The sequence below is a fragment of the Olea europaea genome, chromosome 10 (assembly GCF_002742605.1).
Source record: "Olea europaea var. sylvestris chromosome 10, O_europaea_v1, whole genome shotgun sequence".
In the NCBI taxonomy this organism is placed as follows: domain Eukaryota; kingdom Viridiplantae; phylum Streptophyta; class Magnoliopsida; order Lamiales; family Oleaceae; genus Olea; species Olea europaea.
This window is the reverse complement of record NC_036246.1, coordinates 35,077,681-35,102,324: the sequence shown is the minus strand read 5'-3', so window position 1 is coordinate 35,102,324 and position 24,644 is coordinate 35,077,681. Positions and strand designations below refer to the sequence as shown.

At 32.9% G+C, this 24,644-nt stretch overlaps 1 protein-coding gene across 6 annotated transcripts in view; it reads right to left on the bottom strand.

Moving 5' to 3' along the window:
- The window catches only part of LOC111401986 (alpha-mannosidase-like), a 55,977-nt gene that overhangs the window by 15,053 nt on the left and 16,280 nt on the right, over nucleotides 1-24,644 (bottom strand). For all 6 annotated transcript variants that reach the window (XM_023029985.1, XM_023029986.1, XM_023029988.1 and 3 more), the window contains 6 exons: nucleotides 22,047-22,214; nucleotides 21,838-21,927; nucleotides 20,769-20,834; nucleotides 20,639-20,695; nucleotides 20,241-20,460; nucleotides 19,591-19,727 (listed from right to left, as the gene is read on the bottom strand). In XM_023029985.1, coding sequence (XP_022885753.1) covers nucleotides 19,591-19,727; nucleotides 20,241-20,460; nucleotides 20,639-20,695; nucleotides 20,769-20,834; nucleotides 21,838-21,927; nucleotides 22,047-22,214 — 738 coding nt within the window. The remainder of the gene's footprint in view (nucleotides 1-19,590; nucleotides 19,728-20,240; nucleotides 20,461-20,638; nucleotides 20,696-20,768; nucleotides 20,835-21,837; nucleotides 21,928-22,046; nucleotides 22,215-24,644) is intronic.

Genomic DNA, 24,644 nt, shown 5'->3' with positions numbered 1-24,644 from the left:
ACATCTACTTATCTAATAAATCGACTGCCTAGTCGGACCCTCTCATTCGACTCACCGTTAAAAAAACTCCAAAAATGCTTCCCTACTTCCCGTCTTAATTCAAACCTACCCTTAAAAGTGTTTGGGTAGTACTGCGTTTGTACACATTCACTCCCAGCACCGAAATAAACTTGAACCACGTGCTATTAAGAGTGTGTTTATTGGGTACCCGCCCACTCAAAAAGGTGCAAGTGCTATGATCCTTTGGGGAAACGGGTTCTCGTTAGTCTCGATGTCACCTTTTTTGAAACCACAACTTACTTCCCGAAACCTTCTCTTCAGGAAAGAACTTGAATGATGATTAGCTCTCCAATCATGAATTCTTAAACTTTGATCTCTCCCTATCTAATCTCACATTTACTAATCCTCCTAGTATGCCATATACAGAAGAAAACTTGAATTCAGGGGAAGATGGAGAAAAACAAAGTGACAAGGAGATATTGGTCTACTCAAGAAGGCCTAAATCGAAGTATAATGAAACCCTCTCAACTGAAGCACCAAGAGAGTGTGAACCGGTGATAGGAACTAATGAAGATTCTTTCAACAATCCAATTAATGATCTACCTATTGCTCTCAAAAAACCAACCAGATCATGTACTTTACATCCTATTTCAAAATTTATGTCTTATAGTGCTTTATCTACAAAATTCCGTGCCTTTACTACTAACCTTGACAAAACAGAAATTCCAAGAGACATCCAGGAAGCCCTGGAGTCACCCAAATGGAGAGAGGTGCTAATGGAGGAAATAAAAGCTTTAAAGAAAAATGGAACATGGGAAGTGGTAAACCTGCCGAAAGGCAAGAAACTTGTAGGCTGCAAATGGGTTTTCACTGTGAAGTACAAAGCAGATGGGACAATAGAACGTTACAAAGCTCGTTTGGTTGCCAAAAGTTATACTCAAACATATGGCATTGACTACACAAAAACATTTGTTCCAATGGCAAAATTAAATACAATCCAAGTTCTACTGTCATTAGCAGTGAATTTAGACTGGCCACTTCAACAGTTGGACATTAAGAACGGATTTCTCAATGGGAAACTAGAAGATGTTTTCATGACAATACCACCAGGTTTCAACAGGTTAAATGAGGAAAATCGAGTGTGTAAACTCAACAAATCCTTATATGGACTCAAACAGTCACCTAAAGCGTGGTTTGATAGATTTGCAAAGGTATTGAAAACTCAAGGATATCAGCAAGGACAGTTGGATCACGCCATGTTTTACCATCAATCAAGAAATGGAGCAAAGACTATCTTAATTGTTTATGTGGATGATATTATTTTGACAAGGGACAACATAGCTAAGATAGAAAGATTGAAGAAGTACCTAGCAACTGAATTTGAGGTAAAAGACTCGGGCAAATGCGATATTTCCTAGGAATGGAAATTGTAAGATCTAAAAAAGGTATTAGTGTTTTCCAACGAAAATACATTCTTGATCTGCTAACTGAAACTGGCATGTTGGGATGCAAACCAAGTGATACACCTATTGAGGGAAATGTGAAAAAGGACATTGGAAAACCCGTGGAAACAGATAGGCATCAAAGATTAGTCGGTAAATTGATCTATCTCTCACACACTAGACCTGACAATGCTTTCGCCATCAGCATGGTCAGTCAGCATATGCACTCTCCTAAAGAGGCTCATTTGGAAGAAATATATAAAATTCTCAGACATCTAAAAGGAACTTCCAGAAAAGGTCTGTTCTTTGGAAAATATCAAAGAAAAGGAGTAGAAATATTTACAGATGCATATTGGGCTGGATCCATAGAAGATAAAAAATCAACTATTGGCTACTACACATTTGTATGGGGAAATATGACAACTTGGAGAAGAAACAAAATGTGGTAACAAGAAGCAGTGCTGAAGCTGAATTTAAAGTCATTGCATAAGGAATATGCGAAGGACTTTTGATAAAGAAACTCTTGGAGGAATTAAAAGTCGGAGTGAAGTTTCCAGTCAAACTCTATTGTGATAATAAAGTAGCTATTAACATCTCTCTCAATCCAGTACAAAATGATAGAACAAAATATGTAGAAGTGGACAAACAATTTATCAAAGAAAAGGTGGACGATGGGATCATTTGTATGACATACATTCCTACAAAAGAACAAACGACAGATTTATTTACAAAAGGGTTATCCAGACCAGCATTTGACAACCTTATAAGCAAGTTGAACACGATCAACATCTACAGTTCAACTTGAGGGGGAGTGTAGAAAAGGACCAAATATGGAAAGAGGACAAGATATAGTAATAGTAATTATAGCTAATTTGGGATTATAATCTTGTAGTTTTTGGTAGGATAATTTTTTTCCTAATTTAGAAGATTAGTTTCTTTTTTTCATTATTTATCGTGTATATATATTGGTTGTAATCAATATTTTTGATATATTGAAAAGTAAGATTTTTCCTCTCAATCTCGTTTGCTTCAAATATCCCATGTATGATTCTCCTGAAGAGCTTGGAGTTCCTCTTGCATAGCTTTCTCCCAACAAGGCCGGGTAACAGCATGAGAATGAGAAGGAACTATGAAATTAGACAAGGTTGCAAAGAAACCATACCGATCAGGAGGATGAGTAATGTGGGTGGATCGTCGAATAGTAGCATGGTTTGGAATAGGATCTGGAACGGGAAGTGCAGCTGGAGGCCAGCGTCGCTGATATATCATGCCCTGTTTAAAACGCTCGATAAGACGAGAACTATCCTTGAAGCTAATAGACGAAGCCAAATCAGAAGAAGACACGTACTATTAGAAGTAATATTGATTCTCAAAGAAAATTACATTGCGAGAGATACGAAAGCGATTAACAATACCATCATAACAAACAAAACCCTTATGAGCAGTGCTGTAACCCATGAAGGCACACCGTACGGATTGAGCAGTAAGCTTATGGCGTTCATGGGGAGGCAAATGAACGAAGCAAATGCAACCAAAAGTATGTAACTCGTCATAACCAAGATGTGTGCCATGCAAGCGAAAATAAGGTGAGTCAAAATTTAAATGCTGAGCAGGAAGTCGATTAATCAGATAGATAGCTGTGGAAAGGGCTTCCACTCAAATTTTAGGCAAATCCGAGGATTCCAAGAGCAGAACTCTGACAACATCCAATAAGTGACGATTCTTTCTTCTGCCACTCCATTTTGCTGAGGAGTATATGTGCAAGAGTGTTGAGAGAGAATACCCTTCTGCTGTAAGAAGGTCTAGGACTGATGTGATATATATTCACCGCTGTTGTTGGACCCCAGAATTTGAATATCGAAAGAAAATTGTCTCAATGTAAGCTACAAAAGTCTGAAAAACTATACTAACCTCACTTTTAGAGTGGAGAAAATATATCCAAGTGTAATGACTGAAATCATTAATAAATATCACAAAATATTTATAATTGGCATGTGAAACGAAAGGTGTCACGCCCCAAACATCACTATAAATAATCTCAAAGTATTTATTAGCTCGGCTCCCATGAGTCGGAAATGGAAGAATATTACTTTTCCCAAATTTGCAAGCATCACATTTAAAAGACAAATTGGAAAATTGAGACTTATCTTTATTGCCCAAAAAACCACATTTTAACAAATGAGATAAAATTGCAGTATTAGGATGACCCAACTGTTTATGCCAAATTTCATGTTTAAGTCCAACATCAATACAAGCTAAAGACATAGCAGTAGGAATAGTAAACTGTAACGGGAATAATCTTCCGATTTTAAGTCCCTTCGCGATCACCTTCCCCGATCCCTGATCTTGCACAAGACAACCAGCACGAGAGAAACTCACATTAAAGTTATTATCAACTAACTAACCCGAAGATACAAAAAAATTATCAAAAGATGACCCAATATAACCAATAGCAGTAATCAGGAAGGTACTCCCATTAGCAATTTGAATATGTTGTGTACTAGTATAGCGTCAAATGTTATGCAATGAGACAAAGCTACCTGTCATATGATTTGAAGCCCCTGAATCGACAAACCAAGGAGAAGAAACAACTTGGCCCTTACCTTGTAAGCCTAATGCAAAAAAGGCAGAAATAATCATTTGCTGGACCATTACTGGTGTAAGAACAAGTTGACTGGTACTAGCTTGGGAAATAGCTGGAGAAGGACCTTGAATAGCAGCTTGAAAAGCATTGGCTTTTGGATTTGGAGGTCTAGTAGGACAGTCCCTAATGAAATGCCCAGATTGCTTACAAAAATAACAGATTTTCTGATCGCACTTACGAGCAATATGACCGTGACCTTTGCAGTAGAAACACTGAAATTTACCCTTCCGCCGTCCTTGAGCAGCATATGCAACGTTGACCACATCAGGCGAGGAAAAATCAACTCCAATATGAGCTTGTGTAGCCAGCCGTTGTTCCTCACGCAGAAGTTCACCCAGACACACGTCCAACCAAGGAACTGAATCACGATTTAATAGAGCTGCCCGAACCACTTCAAATTCGGGTCGTAATTTCATAAGAAACTGATCCCACTTACTAACCTTGTTATGGAATTATGCATCAATTTAGGTTTATATTTATTCTTTACATATACAACACATGTATATATGGTAGGTGCATAAGTTTAGAATTATTTCTTATTTTGATAGGATTATTTCCCTATGAGGAACATCCTCGCTATGTATATATATGTAACACGTTTATGAATTGATATAAGAAAATAAGTTATTCTCCCAAAATCAACATGGTATTAGAGCCCTAGGTTACTTATTCGTGCATGCAATTTTGAGAGCTTGGCTCTCGGTTCATAGTACTCGGCGCTCGTGTCTCAGGCGCCATCTGGATACTTCGAATTACCTATGTACGCTGTCTCCAACTCTTATCCCGTGTTCTCGATCAGCGAGTTATAGCCTCGTCGTTCACAATCTTGATCGTCGTTTCGTCTTGCATCGCGCAGTCTAGTTGTGGTGGTCACAGTTTTCTTCTCGGTTCGTCCATTGGTTCTTGGTCGCAGTAGGTTTCCGGCGTCTCAGTGTTGGGTTGTTGGATTTTCTGGTGTTGGGTAGGTGATTTTTGCATCTCCGGCTGAAGTCTTCGATCTCAGGTAACGCGCAATGTCTTGTCTCCTTTCCTGGATAGAGTTTGGATCGTGAGTCTTCGTTGTGGAGTTGGATTGTGGTGTTGTTGGGCCATTGATTTGGGCTACTATTAATTGAATAGTGTTGGGCTATTGTTTTGATTAATTATTAGTTGGGCTAAATTATTTGAATTGGGCAGAATTTACTTAGTTGAATTTTGATTAATTTGATTGGACCATACAAGGTTCTGAAAAATATTGTATTAAGTTGCTTTGGTCATCTGTTGTGTCCCCTTTGGTCATCTGTTAATCATGGCTGAACGTTATATGAAAATGGTGAATGAAATCACAGTGACCCCATCTTCAAAAATCACAGAAAGAAAGTTAACGGGTAGTAGAAAGTATGCTCAATGGAAGAGAATTGTCTGTAGGTATGTGTCAAGTTTAGATTTGGGCAATCACTTAACTGATGATCCACCTCCACATTCTGATACAAATCCTGGGATTCGAAAGAAACGGTTGATGGAGGATGATAAACTCTTTAATCAGATTCAAAATACTCTTAACCCGACAATTGCCGATGTTATTGATCATTGTGATACTGTGAAAGAAATGTGAAACTATCTAGAGTTTATGTATGCTAGTAAACATGATGTATCGCATGTTTATGAACTAATGCTGAAAATTTATTGGACTGAGCAACAGGGGCGAAATCTATTTCAATATTATACTGAAGTAAAACAAGTATTTGAAGAAAAGCGAGCCATGTTTCCTATTATTAGTGATGTGAAGAAGATGCAAGAACAAGAAGAGCAGATTGCGGTCCAGTGTTTCCTTACAGGATTGGGTCCTGAATATGAGGTGGCTTGTACTCAGTTACTTACCAGTGAGGCACTACCTTCGTTGAGTGATATATATGCTCATCTCCTTCGGGTATGGAAGGACAATGACAAGGAGCAAGGCATAGTACCAAATGAGATGGTAGCTTTGGTTAGCACAAATTCAAAATTGAATAAAAATTACAATAATAAAGGAGGAAGAGGTAGTCGAGATAAAATTTCTAGTGGTGGTTCTCGTGGTTGTTATTATTATGGAGAGTAAGGACATTATAAGCGACTGTTGGAAATTGAATGGTAAACCAGCAAAGAACACAAGCCAGACTCCCATGAGAAAGTTTGCAAATGTTGCCGCTCAGGATGGTCTTTTACCTACACCTTCTACTCAGCCTCAAATTACAATTTCACCAGATGAATATGCCCGCCTTACACATTTTTACGCTTCTCAACAGCCCGCCCTTCAACAGCCTCTTACACCTTCCACTTCCACCTCCACTTTAGCCAACACAGGTAATTCTATAGCGTGTCTTTCTACCGCATCCCATAACTGGGTCATTGATTCCGGTGCCACAGATCATATGACTGGGAATACCGGTATACTTTCATCACTTCAATACTCTTCCAATTTACCATGTGTCACTTTAGCTAATGGGTCTACAACTCCTATTGTTGGATATGGGACTGCACATCCAACAAACTCTCTACCAATGTCATCCGTTTTATGTTTACCTCAGTTTCCTTTCAATCTTTTATCTGTGAGTCAAATTACTAAATACCCTTAACTGTAGTGTTCTTTTCTTTCCTAACCATTGTGTTTTCCAGGATCTTGGGACGAAGCAGATTATTGGTAGAGGGCGTGAGCTCAATGGCTTATATGTGCTAGATTCTTTCCCTGCACAGGTGCCAAGATCGACCGCATGCACTAGTACTTCTTCTCTTCTGCAGCTCCATTGTTGCTTCGGTCATCCATCTCTCCTTGTTTTGAAGCAATTATGTCCTAACCTTAGTGAAGTGTCTCAATTAAATTGTGAGTCGTGTCAATTAGCAAAACATCATAGAGTGTCATATTCTCCTAGAATGAATAAACGGGACTGTGTCCCCTTTTGATAATACATTCAGATATTTGGGGTTCTTGTTCTATTTTATCTAAGTCTGATTTTCATTATTTTGTTACTTTCGTGGATGATCATTCTCGTGTTACTTGGTTATATCTTATGAAAAATCGTTTTGAACTATTCTCAATTTTTTGTACCTTTCATGTTGAGATTAAAACTCAGTTTGACAAATATATACATATCTTAAGGAGTGATAATGTCAATGAGTATTTTTCATCGACATTTACTTCATTTCTTTCACAAATGGCATTATTCATCGATCTTCATGTATTGTTACTCCACAACAAAATGGAGTAGCAGAAAGAACTGTCATTTATTGGAAGTGGCACGAGCTCTCCTTTTTCATATGAAAGTTTCAAAAGAGTTTTGGGCAGATGCAATCTCTACAACATGTTACTTAATCAATCGTATGCCTTCATCTGTCTTAGATGGTAAAATCCCTTACTCCATTCTATTTCCCTCTCAGACTCTCTTCTTTCTTGCTCCTAGAATATTTGGGTGCACTTACTTTCTTCAAGATATGAGACCTCAAGTTTCCAAACTTGATCCTAGATCTCTTATCTGTATATTTTTGGGTTATTCTCGACATCAAAAAGATTATCGATACTTTTCTCCCTTCTTAGGACGATACTTAGTGTCTGCTGATGTCACTTTTTTCGAGTTCACACCTTTTTTTTAGTACTGTTGTGTCCTCTAATCCATCTTCTATTGAGTCTGGAGATGACTTCCTTATTTACACTGTGACTACACCTGTGTTCCCAGTATGTTCTCGTCCTCCTATTCGAAGTGTTTACACTCATCGTGTATAGCAATCTTCGGTGGCACTTGATACTGGCCATGACTTGCCACCTCTACCTGCTACTTCGCCTCAGAATTCGTCACTCCCTCCTGATCCTACACTTGATCTTCCCATTGCTCTTCGAAAAGGTAAACGATCCAATACTTATCCTGTCTCTTCTTTTGTTTTTTACCATGCATTGTCACCATCTTCCAATTTTTTCATTGCTTCCTTAGAGCATGTGTTTGTAACAAATTCTATCTCTGAAGCTTTATCCCATAGTGGCTGCTCGAAATGATGGCACTGGAACATAATCACACATGGGAATTGGTTTCTTACCCCTCAATAAAAAGGCAATTGGGTGCAAATGGGTGTTTACAGTCAAGATGAATCCTGATGGATCTGTTGCTAGATTGAAGGCTCGTTTGGTTGCTAAGGGGTATGCTCAAACTTATGGTGTGAATTATTCTGAGACTTTCTCTTCTGTTGCTAAGCTAGCTTCTGTTTGGTTGTTCATTTCTCTTGCTGCTACCTATCATTGGCCGCCTCATCAGCTGGATGTTAAAAATGCATTTCTCAATGGAGATTTGTACAAAAAAGTTTACATGGAGCAACCACCAGGCTTTGTTGCTCAGGGAGAGTCAAGGAAGTTATGCAAACTACAAAAGTCATTATATGGTCTGAAACAATCACCCCGTGCCTGGTTTGGAAAATTTAGTGAGGTTGTGACTGAATATGGCTTGAAAAGAAGTGCATATGATCACTCAGTATTCTTTAAGCAGTCTACAGTTGGGTGTATTTTGTTAGTTGTATATGTTGATGATATTGTGATTACTAGTAGTGATAGCAGTGGCATAAGTATGCTAAAGGCTTTCCTAGGCACAAGATTTCAAACAAATGAGCTAGATCTTTTGAAATATTTCTTAGAGATAGAGATATCTCGAAGTGGTAAAGTAATTTTTCTATCTCAAAGGAAATATGTTCTGGACCTACTGGATGAGACAGGTTTAGCTGAAGCAAAACCTGGTGATGCCCCTATGATACCAAATGTGAAACTCGGAGCAGAAGATGGAAATGTGTTTGTCGATGCAGACAAGTATAGGAAGGTAGTGAGAAAGTTGAACTATTTTACAATTACTCGGCCAGATATTGCATTTCCTGTAAGTGTTGTTAGTCAATTTATGTCATCTCCTAGAACTTCACATTGGGATGCCGTAACTCATATATTAAGGTATCTTAAAGGAGCTCCAGGACATGGAATTCTTTATAAAGACCATCATTGTAGGGTTGAGGGTTTCTCGGATGCTGACTGGGCAGGTTCTCCTGTGGATAACTCTACTACAGGGTATTGTGTTTTCGTTGGAGGTAAACTAGTCTCTCGAAAAAGTAAGAAACAGAGTGTTGTAGCTCGATTAAGTGCAGAATCTTAAAATCGAGCTATGGCATAGGTGACTTTTGAACTTATGTGGCTACGTCACTTACTTGGAGAAATTGGCATTGATATGTCTCACTCTATGAACTTGTGGTGTGATAATCAAGCAGCTATTCACATTGCCAGTAATCCAGTATTTCATGAGAGAACAAAGCATATAGAGGCAGACTGTCATTTTGTTCGTGAAAATTGAAAAGCTACAACAAGGATTGATTTCGACTAAGCATGTCAAGACAGGAGATCAATTAGCTGATATGTTTACTAAGGCCTTAGTTGGAACTCAAGTTAACTATATTTGTAACAAGCTGGACATTATCGATATCTATGCTCCAACTTGAGGGGGAGTGTTATGGAATTATGCATCAATTTAGATTTATATTTATTCTTTACATATACAACACATGTATATATGGTAGGTACATAAGTTTAGAATTATTTCTTATTTTGATAGGATTATTTCCTTATGAGGAACATCCTCTCTATGTATATATATGTAACACGTTTATGAATTGATTTAAGAAAATAAGTTATTCTCCCAAAATCAACAAACCTCCTAAACCTCCCGTAGGGCTGATAAGGCCGTTGCCAGGACCTTAGCATACATTATGTCTGAGTACTCACTCCAAAAAGCCAGAAAACCAGAATAATATTGTTCAATAGTGAGATTACCCTGACGGTATTTGGCAATCTCTAATTCCAACTGAAATCTCGTCACATTATTGTCCTGGTAATAAACACGCTTTAAGTACTCCCACATTTCCTTAGCAGTAGTGAAGAAGCGCAAGTTATTCACCATGTGTGTGTCCATAGATCCCAGAATCCAAAAAATAATACGAGCATCCTGTGTTTCCCATGCATGAAACTCCTAAGTATCCTCAGGCGCTTTAGAAGACCCGTCAATATGACCCCAAAGTTCCTTCTCTTTTAAAAACATTATGAACTGGAACTCCCATATCGAATAGTTCTTACCCGTGAACTCAACACAAAAGGTCTCAATTGACGTAATTGTATAATGCAAATAGAACACCCACACTAAAGACCAATTGCCAACCTCACACAAACCAATTCACCAAAAAATTAGCCCACCAAAAATTAGGCAACCCACACAATAAAAACAAATTGAGCCAAGCCCAACTCTCAGTCTAACAGTAGTCCAAACCGGCCCACTTACACCACAACCCATAGCAACTAGCAAACCAATAAACTTCAAAGAAATGACCCATTGGCCCACTTACACCACAACCTACACGCCAGAGAGAACGCTCGATAGAGAGGAAGATGAAAATCGACCCACCGATGAAGAAGATAAAGACCTCTAAGGACCTCAACGCACTCCCCAATCAAAAGACCACCAAAAGACGCGTCGAAGACGGCAACCTAAGAACAAAATCGACTAAGAACAAAAAAGCGTTTTCGTTCACCGTGGTGCTGAAGATGGCAAGATATCCCAACGAAGTCGGGAAATACATGAAATTGACCCAAATAAAAGAGGGATTTTCCAAAATGACCTTTGACTTTTATAAACATTTTGAACTACCTAAAACACCCTTTAACAAATATTAAAAAACAACCCTTTATCTAATAAAAATCTTCTATTTAAGTCTTTAAAAAATCTAACAAGTAATTTTTCTAAAAATTTGTGAGAATTATTAATGAATAATTATAAAATAGAAAAACTCAAATATAAGGGAGGACCATATAATATAAAAAAGGTTGTTAAAAATAAAAAAGAAATTAAGTTTGAAAAAGAAATTGATAAGATAGGATATCAAGAACAATTATATGCATCACAAGAAATATTAAAATGTTTCAAAGAAAACTTATTAGAAAATTTTGTTAAAAGAATTGTAAGATCAATAATCATAAAAAATATACAAGATATAATAGATAAATTGGAAAAAAGAAAGAAAAATATCTCAAAATATGATATACCTTTTAAAACAGACATAGATATAATAACAGATATTGATATTATAAATTCCCAAACATTACTAGATTTTGAAGAATTACTTAAAAATTTATGAAAAAGATAATAAAAAATAGATTACCACAAGCATACAAAAAATTAGTTTTTATCTTAAGACTTTATATACACCTAGTAGCAAAAATAAAAGAGTTTTTAGAATATTAAAATTTTAGATTTTTAGTTTCATGATTATTAAATTTTTAGATTATTAGATTTTTGTTCACTCATAATAGTACCCGCCCTTTGGTATCAGAGCCATAGAGATCATGGAAATCTTAAAAATAAATAATTATTATTAATGTATTGAAGAAAAAAGATGTTATATATTTTACAACCCCATCCCTAATAAATTAAAAATAATAACATTATATATAACTAAGAATTTACCTAGAGAAATAAAGGAACAAATATTACATAAATTAATTGTAGGATTTATCAAAGATAGACGTACATATGAAATAATTTGCGAAATATTTGAAAATGATTTGTATCATAGAGAAATATATGAATTATCATAAAAATATAATGGAAAAAACTAAAAATATTTTAGAAAGAAAGTTAAGGAGAATAAGATTAATAAATAATAAAATTTTAGATGAATTATTAATACCTGGAGATATAACTAAAACTCAAGAAAAACAAATATTAAAATTAAAACAAGAAAGGGATAAAGAAAAAACAAGGTATTATGAAAAATTAAAAGAGCTAACAAATCCTGAAGTTATAAAACAAAAATATGATAAAATGATAAAAGAGTGTAAAAATGCTGAGTGTATAGTATTTTATTATTGCCAATCAAAAAATAGATAAAATGTCAATCAGTGAACATATGGAAGAATTAAAACATTTAATAAGAACATTAATTAATGATGTACAAGAAATTAAGAATGAAATAAAAGAAGCTAGAAATGATATAAAATATTAAAACTTGAAGTCAGAAAATTAAAAGAAAATGAAGAAAAAAATAATAGAGTAAATAAAAAATTTATAGAAAAAGAAATAACCAGAATAGGGAAAAAACATATTAAAAGGAAAAATATAATAATAGAAACAGGAAGCATGGACGACGAGTTTAGAAAAAATATATTACCTAAAATAAAAGAAGAAGAGGAATCTAGAGAAAAAATATTAGGTAAACAAAAAATTGAAAATAATCAAGATAAAGAAGATGAATGAAGAATTAGATCTACTTATAGATAATTTTGATCATTTAAGTTTAGAAAGTATAGATGATGAATACCAAATCTTAATGAATACTGGAGGAGGACATAATCCTGTAGGAACCTCTAAACAAGAATCAATAGATCCAGATGAAAGCTATGCTCCAATGTATAATAAACCATATAGGCAATTTTATGATAAAATAAGAGATAAACAACCGTCCAAATGAAATAAATACAGTAATAGATTTGAATTAAATAATAATTATGATAAACATGTTAATCATGGAGGAACAAAATTAGACTTAGATTGCAAAATAGATACTAAGAAAACCTTAATAACTTGGGCAGACTCAATGATATTATTCTTTTTATATAATAAAGATGATACATGGGAAAATACTGAAAGGAGAATAGATTTTTTAATTGCATCTTTTGAAGGAAATGTTAGAGATACAAAATTATTAATAAAAAAAATGTACAAACAGAAATAATAAAGTCAGATAAACTAGGAATAGAAAGATTAGTAAAATATATTACAGATGAATTCTTAGGAGAAAATTGGTTAAGAAATTATGAAGCAATACGAGAAAAAGATAATGCAAGAGGTAAGTTAATTAATCTAACAATTTATGATATGTGTAAAATTAAAGAATATACTTGTGAATTCAAGGAATATTATTATACTCAAATTTATAGTAATGAGAATCAAGAAGTATATCAAGATATGTATTATAATAAATTACCAGGTTTATAGGGAATATATTTTAAAATAGAATTTGAAAAATATATTAAAGAAAATATAGGAATACCTAGAACACTAGAATCAAGAATAAAATTCTTTTTTGAAAGACTTGAATATATATGTCAACAAAGACAATTATTGAAAAAATCAGGAAAATTAACTAGAATATGTTGTGAAAATATGGAAAAACCTACAAAATGGGGATGTAATCCTGAAAAAAGGAATAAAAGAAAATATAAAAACAGGAAGTTTAAAAAATATAGAAACTTTAAAAAAAATACATAAAACCTGGAAGGAAATATTATAAAAGGAAAAATAATATACAGAAAAATAAATCTTATAAGAAAGATAAAAAACAATGTTAGTGTTGGAATTGTGGAGAAATAGGTCATATAAGTCCTGATTGCACAAAGAAAAAAGTGAGAATATTACAAAAGGATTATTTTGAAATAGAAAGCGAATTAAGTGAAATATCTGATATTGAAAATTATAATAATCAAGAAATATTTATAAGTGAAGTAGATTCAGAAGATTATGGATCAGAATCTGAATAGAGAAATTGAAAAAATAGAAAATAATAACATAGAAATCCAGGAATATGAAGGAATAGAAGGTTATGGATTAAAAGTAACTTTTGATAATAATAAATTTAAGAAAATACAAAAGTTATCCTTAGATTTGAAAATAGGAAAATGGGAAATTCTAGATAGAATATGGAGAAGAGAAAGAATAACAATAAATGAATACCATAAGATTGAAAAAACTATAGATGTTAGAACTACTCAAGGAACACATAAAATAAACATTTTAACAAAAAATACAGTATCAGAATTATTATCAAAAATAAGTAAAAAACATAGTGAAAAGATCCAATATGTTTATTTAGCAGGAATACAAATAATGTTTAAATCCTTATTTAGGGAAGGAATAGATTCACCATTAACTGTAAGTTTACATGATGGAAGAATTATAAATCTTGAAGATGGTCATTTAGGAACTATAGAAGGAAATTTAGCATATCAAAAGCTAATATTTACTTGTTACCCAAAATATTGTGTCTCATTGAAAAATAAAAATTTTAATGAAGTTTTAGGATTACATTTCAAATTACGTAGAAATGATATAATGGAACCAGGAGATCAAATTATAACTATGGAATATAGGGCATTATACACATTTACTAATTCTAATTATGGGAATATTTATTCTAATAACCCATATATAGAAATTTATAAGGAATGTAAGGATATTAGTAAAATAGTGGAACCAAACAAATAAATAAATCTTATTCCAGAAGAATATGAATTTAATATAACTAAAAATAAGCCTGAAATAACAGAGTTAAGAGAAGAAGAAGATTATAAAATAACATTTCACAATGGAAGGTTGATAAAGAAATCAAAAAATCTTAAACTACCTAATAAAAAAGAATATTTAGGAAAAACTAGTGGAATAAAGGAAATAAAACCTTATGGAAATATGAAAATAGAAGGAAAATATTTCAACGGTAGAAGATATATAAAAGGACCAAATGTATTGATAGATACGGGAGTTGGTGAATGTCATATGGCTGCAAATAAAAATGAAGGATTAATGACTTACAAGATAGAACCATATGAATATAGGAATTTTGATGGACAACTATATGTTACAGAATTAAAGGTAAAAGTACCAATAAAAATAGGTGGGATTGATCTTTTAGTACCATGTTATTTGGATGAAAGTATGGATATTGAACCTCATATATTATTAGGAATGAGTTTCTTAAATGGATTAGAAGATTATAGTATAAAAAGAGAAGGATTATATATAACTCATAAAGGACAAACTACATTATGTAAAATAGGAAGTGGATGAATAATCAAATAAGCTTTTCATTGGCAGTATATATACAAGTTACTATAGTATAAACAAACATAACAACTTGTACCTTAATTGATACAGGAAGTGATATAACAATTTTTAAAAATTTCTTAATAAAATCATGGAATAAAAATAGTAAAATAAAAATAACAGGAGTGACTGGAGAAAGTACTCAAATAATTGATAGTGCTGAAAAAGTTAATATAATACTTGGTAGTAAACAAGTCATAATAAATAAAGTATAATAAGTTAGAATGTGATATATTATTAGGAAATGACTTTACCCAACAATTTCAATATTATAAACAAAATAATTATATGATAATGTTACAAACACCTTGTGCACATCTATTAAAAATACCAAGAGAATTTAGACCCTACAGAGTTCAGCCAGCCCAGCGTGGTGATAAATGGGAAAACGACTAATAGTACAAGATGAACTAAAAAATAAAAAACTATCATATAAAAAGATCCTAAAAACAGAAATAGAAATAAGTATGAAAAAAAATCATAGAACAATTAGGAAAAATTTATGGAGAAAACCCATTATTATTTTGGAAACCATATCATCCTAGAGTTAAAATAGAATTAACAGAAAATGTTATAATAAGAGTCAGACCAATGATGTATACCTTACAGGATATGCAAGAATTTAAAATTCAAATAAAAGAATTATTAGAACAAAAGTTAATTAGACCCAGTAATGGACCTCATAGTAGTCCAGCTTTTATGGTTATGAAACATTCTGAGCAGGTTAGAGGAAAAGTTAGAATGGTAATAAACTATAAAGAATTAAATAAATATACTAAATTTGATGGTTACTTTTTACCAAATAAAGAAGTCCTAATAAACCTTGCAAAAGGAAAACAATATTATTCTAAATTTGATTGTAAATTAGGATTTTGGCAAATAAAAATGGAAGAAGATAGTATACAATATACAGCTTTTAGTACACCTTAAGGAAAATATGAATGGTTAGTTATGTCATTTGGTTTAAAAAATGCACCATAAATATATCAAAGGAAAATGGATAATATATTCAAAAAGTTTAATGACTTTCTTATTGTTTATATTGATGATATACTAATATACTCTAATGATAAAAAAGAACATAGGAATCATTTATTACAATTCATAAATGAATGCAAAAGGGAAGGAATTGTACTTTTTAAAAAGAAATCTATAATAGAGAAACAAGAAATAGATTTTCTAGGATTATCAATAGATAGAAAATGAATAAAATTACAGACTCATATACCTAAAAAGATAGAAAGCTTTCCAGATGAATTAAAATCCAAAGAACAAATACAAAAATTTTTAGGATGTTTAAACTATGCTGAAGGATTTATTAAAAATCTCTCAAAAAAGAGACATAAGATACAAATTCTACTTAGGAAAACAAATACTAAATGTTGGAATTAAGAACATACTGAAATTGTTAAATCATTAAAAGAATGTAAAAATTTACCAAAATTAAGATTACCAGATGAAAAAGATAATCTAATTGTCAATACTGATGCCTCGGATAAATATTGGGCAGCTATATTAAAAACAGATTTAAATGAAATATGCAGATATTCAAGTGGAACTTTTAACCAAGCAGAAATAAATTATACTATTCATGAAAAAGAATTATTAACAATTATTAGAGGAATAAAAAAGTTTTCATTATTCCTTTTATCTAAAAAATTTGTTATTGAAACCGATAATTCTCAAGTTGCAGGACTTATTAGAAATAAGTTACCTATGGAACCTCAATATAGAAGGTTACACAGATGGCAATCATATTTATCATTCTACAATTTTGATATTATTCATATTAAAGGAATAAATAACTATCTTGCAGATTTTCTGAGCAGAAACATCGAATTTGAAGATGGATAATATCAAAAATTCATTAATAGACGTCAACAGACGAATGAAATTCCTCATGGAAGAATCTGAAAATATGAAAATTGGAATTGAGCAATTAGAGGAAATAGCAGAATCTATCCAATAAAATGTCAAATTGTTGGTCGAAATCTCTAATTCTCATTCCAAATATACCAAAGAATTGAATGACAGAATTGTTGATATTACTTCACAATTCGAGTCATTAGATACCAACAGGAAATACCAATTGATACAATCTCAAAAATACAAACAGGTACACAGCCAGGAAGCAGCAGTGGACCCAGCAATATCAAACGAGACATAGCAAGTCCCCGGAAGGTGACAATAAAAAATGGTGATGAATATACAAGAGTTATAAGAATCAAAACTGATGAAGATGATGATACCCCTTTATCATCAAAAGAAGAAAAATATAGATCATTTGCCAAAATTGTCTATGAATTAGAAGAAAATGAATCTTATTTTATTGAATCAGGAGATCATATTTATCCCAGATTAATAATTACCAAAGATGCAGACCCTTTCATGGTCAAAATGGCAGCAGATTATGGATTTCTGGATTTGATTTATCCAGAAAAAGATTTAAAAGAAATTGAAAAATTTGATAATATATTCAGGGCAGAAGTTTCAAAATTTGGCCAAGGGAGGTCGATTTATATCAAATTTTATTCAATAAGTCCTGAAGTTGATGGAAGGATATACTATCCTGCTGAACATATTATCACAATTGGATATGTTGGCCGAGATTTTCAGATTGAAGTTGGCCGAAATAATAAATCATTGCCTAAAATCAATAAATCATGGATAAAATTTCGGAGAGTTTTGGGGATGAAAGTTCTTTACAACATTGCAAAGAACTTATATGATAAAAAATTCAGATGCTTGTGCCAATATGAAGGATGGACACTCCTTACAAATAATGGAAAAGAAAAATCTACCATTTTGAAAGAATATATCCAGAAATTTGATACTCATCAAATTAGTGGAAGTCCAACAACAATCCAAGAATCATGCAGATTGAGGGAGTGCCCTACATGTAGATAAAATTGAAAGATTGATGGATGGAAAAGAACCTACCACTACCAAAGCATCTAGCCAGCTGCATATGAAGCCAAAGATGGAAAAGCAATAATAGAAAAGCATCTAGCCAGCTGCATATGGAGCCAAAAGATGGAAAGGCAATAATAGAGGAAAAGATGCCCCTTTGATGAAAAGGCAAAGAATGCATGTGAAAATGTAGACCCCAGGAGGAAAAGAATAGAGAGGCATGTGAGCCTTTTTTCAAATTTCTGATTTATGCAATGATGTAATAGATCAATAATAGTGAGTTTGAGTCATGTATAAATAGAGGTGTTTGGGGAAAGAATGGATCATCTCGAGTTAGAAACCATTCTCTTTCCTTAAACTTTCAAAACCAGTATTTCTGGAAACCCCTTGTATACAATAGAAATCTTGTATAAATCATTATAGAAATAAAATTTCAATCTTTTATCAGAAAGATATGAGTTTCTAAACTTCCTATCCCATAGATTCTTGATAGATTGAAGAAGATAATTTCTTTCTTACTTTAACAAAGAGAGAATTTTCTTTACTTAAGATCTTTATTTTTAATTCTAAGAAAAGATACAGTGAGGGCAAGAAACTGAAATAGCAGAATTCCCATTGAGGCAAGAGGCCGTTTGAGGGAGCAGTTTGCAGATTCAGAGCCTGAAGGTCACTCGATTCTAAAAATACAGATTTAAGATCAAAAGTAAGATAAAATTATTGTCTTTGTTAAATTTAGAAAGAATTTTTCTAATATCTTGAAAGAATCGTAGGGATTATTACTTTTCATGTTTGCAAAAAACTTATCTAACATGTTATTATTCATAAAACTTGCAAGGAATTATCTGAATAATGCCAGGTTATACAATTAAAGGATTAGATAATCTGTTAGAAAAACTATTAAGGAAAATAAGAAATATTTTTGTTCAATTAGAAACTATGGATATTTCATCTAAGGAATATGATAATCTTAGCGAATTGCATGACAATTATATTACAGATTATGCTACTTTATTAGATCAAAAGATGGAACTATATATTAAAACTCGAAATGAAAGAAATAGAGGAATTTTAGAACTATCCCAATAAATTAAGGATATCTTGTGCAAAATATGACAAATCCTTTCATTAAGGGTATTATAGACATTTTATCAAAAATGAATAATGGCAGGTCATTTATAAAAATCTCCCAACAAAGTCGGAGACCAGAATTGGTCGACCCAAAGCCCCAAATGCGAACACCCACACAGAATTTCAAGAAGACCCAGAGCAGTCCACCGAACTGCGACAACACCGAGGACGGACGGAAAGACAGGAAAAACAATTGATGATTCAGCGGTGATTTCTATAGGTAAGCTCTGATGCCACGACAAGAATCGACTGAATGATCTCCCATTTTGGGATTCCTTTCATTTAAATAGAGATAATTACACATATGCTAGGGTCCTAATATGGTAAACCATAATTACAATAATTTACAATCAATTGTATATGTAATTATGGTAGAATAATATTCTAGCAGAATCTTTTGTCTCAATCCCGTTGATAGTTGTAATTTTTTGTTTTTGATTCACCATTTCTAACCCTATGTCACTGACAATCATATCAAACCTATAATTTGAGGATGCTAGATAAGGTTGAAACTAGAAAACCGGAGCATAAAAAAAATACACGCCTATTAAGTACCAGAACTTACCCCAGATTTAGAATTGAACATTCGTTCAAGTTCCCCAGATGCTGAAGAGAAGGACAACTTCAAGTTTCCAGGTCCAATTTCAATAAATTTTTTCTTCGGAGGATCCAACATAGGCACATATACACTTCTACTATTTCCTGCATCATTATAGTAGATTGTATTACTCCAATTATTCTAAATGCATGAGGTACTGATGCCAGAAATGTGACACTCAACCAAGAGCGTGGTATACATCTCATAGATTATGAAATGATCATAGATTTAGAAAGTACATCAAATATGTTTATATTTTCTACAATTATTTCAAATAGAGTTGAATAAGAACCTTAAACCAGTTATATTACAATACACTTCATTTGACATTTAAAGAATGAAGATTAACAAGATAATGTTTGGCATTTGCCTATCCCAAGTCCACATAACATAGCAGAAAAATGAATACTGAAATTAGATTTAGAGAATAAGATGATACTGAAATTAGATTTAGAGAATAAGATGATGTGACTCTGGTACTTTATGCCATTCTTTTCTATTTTAATGCAGAGTGCCTCTAATGAGAAATTGAACGCAGAGATGTTGAAATTAGAAAGAAAAAGAAAGCAGACGTGATAAGAATGGTAGCTTGTTGAGAACAAAAAAAGAACTTGAACCTTTCTGAGATGCTTTAGAAATGAAGTAAGTATTCCAACCCAAAGGTGGCACAGATACTTGAAAGAAAAGCCAGTATTTTGGAGCTTCTTCTGGTGAAATTCCAATATATGCTTCGACATAGAACCTTCTCATGTTGCTTGTAATATTGTCCAACACTATATATTGCGATTCAATAATTTTGCCCGTGGAATCTTTAACAACAAGATAATGATCATTAACCTGTAAATTATGAATCTGGTGGTTATACTCGAATGCTGACACAATCCAATTTGTGTCACCACAACATAGGAAAAACAGAAAAAAAGTGACTCAGTGTACTTGGCATAAAATAATAAAACACCCACAACTATGATACTGTTGAAAGGGTGACCAACAAAAAAAAAAAAAAACCACTCACTGGGATCCTGACAAAGTCAATACGTTCCCATCCAAGTGGATTGTATGCCACAACCACCTGAAAATAGAAATAGTGATTATATTTTCCCTAGCTTTAAATTGGTTGCATAAGCGGAAACAAAATCTATTACCAAACTCTTCCCCTTGGGAATATCAGCCTCTGTAGCTGGACAGAAACTTATATTGAGTAGTTGACACTGTTCACAAATTAAAAAATGAAAAGAAAGAAAAGACAACATTAGACCCAGATGGCACAAACTGATCTGAATACAACAATGCCTTAATGCTTAAAAAATTCCCAAATGACATTCAAATTGGCCGAGGAAGGTGTATAGGGAGTATACTATCCACTTCCAAACATGTAATTAACCTAAATAAGGTATCAATCAAATCATAGCAACAGTTTGATGAACTGTAAAGCATAAAATTGCATTTCATGCATCTCCTGCTATAATTCTTTAGCGATTAACTGACATCATTGAATAACAAAAAATTGAAAAAAATAATCTCTATTTTGGATGTAGATTCAGAAAAGGCAGAAGTTTCTTTTTCTTCTTTTGTTTTGAAAATACAGAACATATGACCTGCATTACCACATTTAAAAATTTTGTTGTTAAGAGCCAACACAGCATTACTTGAAAATTTTATTTTTGTACTCTCTGGTCTGTTTTCACCTAAAGTAATTTAAATAATTTATAGATTCTTCAAGTTTCAATTCAAAGGAAAATTCCACTCCTAATCAACAAACTGTCTGCCATAAAGGAGAAAAAAATCATAAATCAACTCATGATTGAAATTCTGCAACTTCCATGAAATTGCAAGGGTAGAAAATAACCACAAACTTGAAGTTCTATTTCAGTAATAAAATGACCGTTTTGCTGTTTGAGGGATTTTGTCAAATTGGCACAGGATTCTGTCACTATGAATTTACATGCAAAACTGATAACTGATAAATAAGAGCATACTTCTTTATTAAACTATATATTTGAAGAAGTAAAAATGAGTATGCAACCTTCCATGTTCTCAACATGTTGAAGCTCTTAGTTTGTAATTCAATAGAGGGAGAGCATAACAATTTTAAACAAGTAAACAGCCAGCTCAGTGCATTCCTTGCTGAAAACAACCATTTAATGACTGGAACAGCTACTACTGGAACATTCATTACGAAACTGAAACAAGTAATGGAAAGAGAATTGTCACCTGGCTAAAGGTCATTGTGGGTTTAGCACACTGGGCATTTGATTTCGAATCAATCAGACATGACAAAGCTGAACTCACAGTGATTTCCGCCTATGGAAGTTAAATGGCATTTGGATGCTTATATGGGTGAGAAAATTTATAACTTTGAATAAGCATAAGGTCCAATGGTGTTAGAGGTAATTCTAGTGAAAAATTATGTATAAGCCCACCTCTGATGCTCCAATTGCCAAGCGTTTTGCATAGTCACTCGTAGTATGAAGTCTAGATGTACCAGTGATAGCATCATGGTGCTGTGCAATTCCTAAAGCATCACTTAAACTATAAGTATTAGGACCAGCTGATCTCCTTCCAAGCAGAAATTCAATTTGTCGAGCCGCCTATGTATATGCAAACAAAATGCATTTCATTATGTTTTTCAATATTAATTGTAAAAAGAGTGAGTTTGATTCATACTTTGCTATCAACACAAGTACAAAAAATATAGTGTACATATTACACAAACTAAGGAAATTATACAATGACATAAATCAGGAATTAACGTTGACAAATCAATCCCTATAAAATGGGAAGTCAAAGGCTGATAATTAGTTGATTTGCTGACCAACGTTGATTGCTTGTTGATTCATTAATTTCATAAATTAATCCCCCATTTGGCCCCCATTATTTGAAATTTGAATGGTCGAAATAGGTTTTTTTTTTCTTTTTTTCTTTTTTTTTTGGAAGAATGTGGTTAAAAAAGAAGAAACGTTTATTGGAAAATGTATGGTTGATGAGAAGAGAGAGAAAAATGAATTATAATTTTAATGGGGCCAAACAGGGGCTAAGACTGGCTTTGAAAGTATCCCATGATTGCAGGATATAGGCCCTGTTTGTGAGCGATTTTTCCTCCCAAAAAATTGATTTTTTGACCGTTATTTCACTATTTCAGTCGTCATATTTGACTTCTTCTCTCACGGGTGGACCCCACTTTTCTCCTAACAGTCAAAAAATCAATTCTCAAAATCACTCCCAAACAGGCTCATAATTTTTAGGAAGTAAGTTTTTCCTTTTCTATAGAGTACAAAGGACTATATACTTGTATAGATTCATGATTTTGTAATAGAACAACATACACACATTCATCTTCATGATATCAGATGATATCAGAGTTGTCTGTGCACTTGTATTATGAGGTTTTTGTGTTTCTCTTCTTGGCATTCATTTCCCAAATATTTATTTCTTTTAACTGGCCTTCATTGCTCAAGCAAATTATTTTCCTTATTCTGTAGTTTGTTCCGTCTGAATTGACTTTGTTAATTGTTGCCATTTTCTCTACTCCTCACCGGTTATCACAGTAATAAAAAAGCCATAAATTGTCAGAAATATTTGAGGTAAACAACAATGTATTGGCGGCGGATACTTAACAGACACGTGTTGTTCATTCTGAAAAAGCTAGCCAAGGAAACTAAGGGTGCGGTTGGTTTCCATTTTCATTTTCAAAACGAATTTTAGTTTTCTAGGAAAACAGCCCGTTTTCTGAGTTTTGAGCATTTCGACATTTATAACTGAAAACGCTAAAAACGATAAAAAGTCGTTTTGTATTTTCAGTTATAAATTTTAACTCGTTTTCGAAAATGCATTTTCGAAAACGACAGACCAAACGCGTTTTTCGCGTTTTCGAAAACGGAAAACGGAAAATGAGCCGAAATAGGCAAACCAACCACGGCCTAACTTTCACGAATGAAGGAACTTAAAATGGAAATGACAAAATCGCATAAATCATATTCTTCAATCATCGGCTTTAGTTAATTCTCTGATATTCTTTAACCAATCAATCCCAGAAATCAAGAAATTAATCTTTAAGATCCTACAATTACTGGAAAACAATACCCATCAGTGGTATCTGTCAACATAAACCATACATGAAAATGAAAACTATCGTGAACTCGAGAAGGTTATTGTTGAGAATTGAGTTTTTAATTATTTTTTAGTTAACATTTTCTTTACTAAATAAATTCAATTTTTAATATTGTTCATTTCGTATTAGTTCTGAATATTAGGACTTTCAAATTTAATTCATTATCTAGAGTTAGTCATTGTCTAGAGCTAGTCATTATCTAGAGGCTAGTCGTTATCCATGTATTATTTAATGCTTTTAATATAAGTTGCAAGCATTATGGCAATTTTTTTTTTTTTTTATAATGTGAAGTATTAATTGTTGAGATTTTTTTACAATTTTTCACAAATTCTCGGTATTTGATATTTAAAATCAAAGAGTCCAAATTCTCTTTTTTTTGCGCGAATCTAAGAATTTGACGCCTAGATTCTTCGTATTTTTAGGAATCAACAAAAATTAGAAGATTATCATTTGCCATATTCATTTGGAACCAATGGAACTTCGATAGCGTGTTCTTTTATTTATTCTTATGCTTTCGCCCTACATCAGTTGGAAAAAGAGCTTATTCAATTTTTATTTTTGTCGCTTATGTCACCCTACATTAGTTGGTGTCAAGCAGATTCATTTTTTATAGAGACAAGCTAGTGTTCATGGAATCCAATGTTAGAAGTTTAGTTTTCAGGATGAAAGACTTTTCGTCCACTTTCGAATGCGGAAGAATCTTTGGATTTCAGTTACGATGATCCTCTAATTTTTTTGTTATGGATGTAAATTGACACTTAATTATAGGAATTGGTAGCTTGATTATAGGATTCCCTAATTAACATAGCTTCTTGATATAGATTTCTCAATCTGTATATATAAGCTTTCCTATGAATGAATATAAGGAAAATTATATTTTCTTCCTTAAACTCTTACATGGTATCAGAGC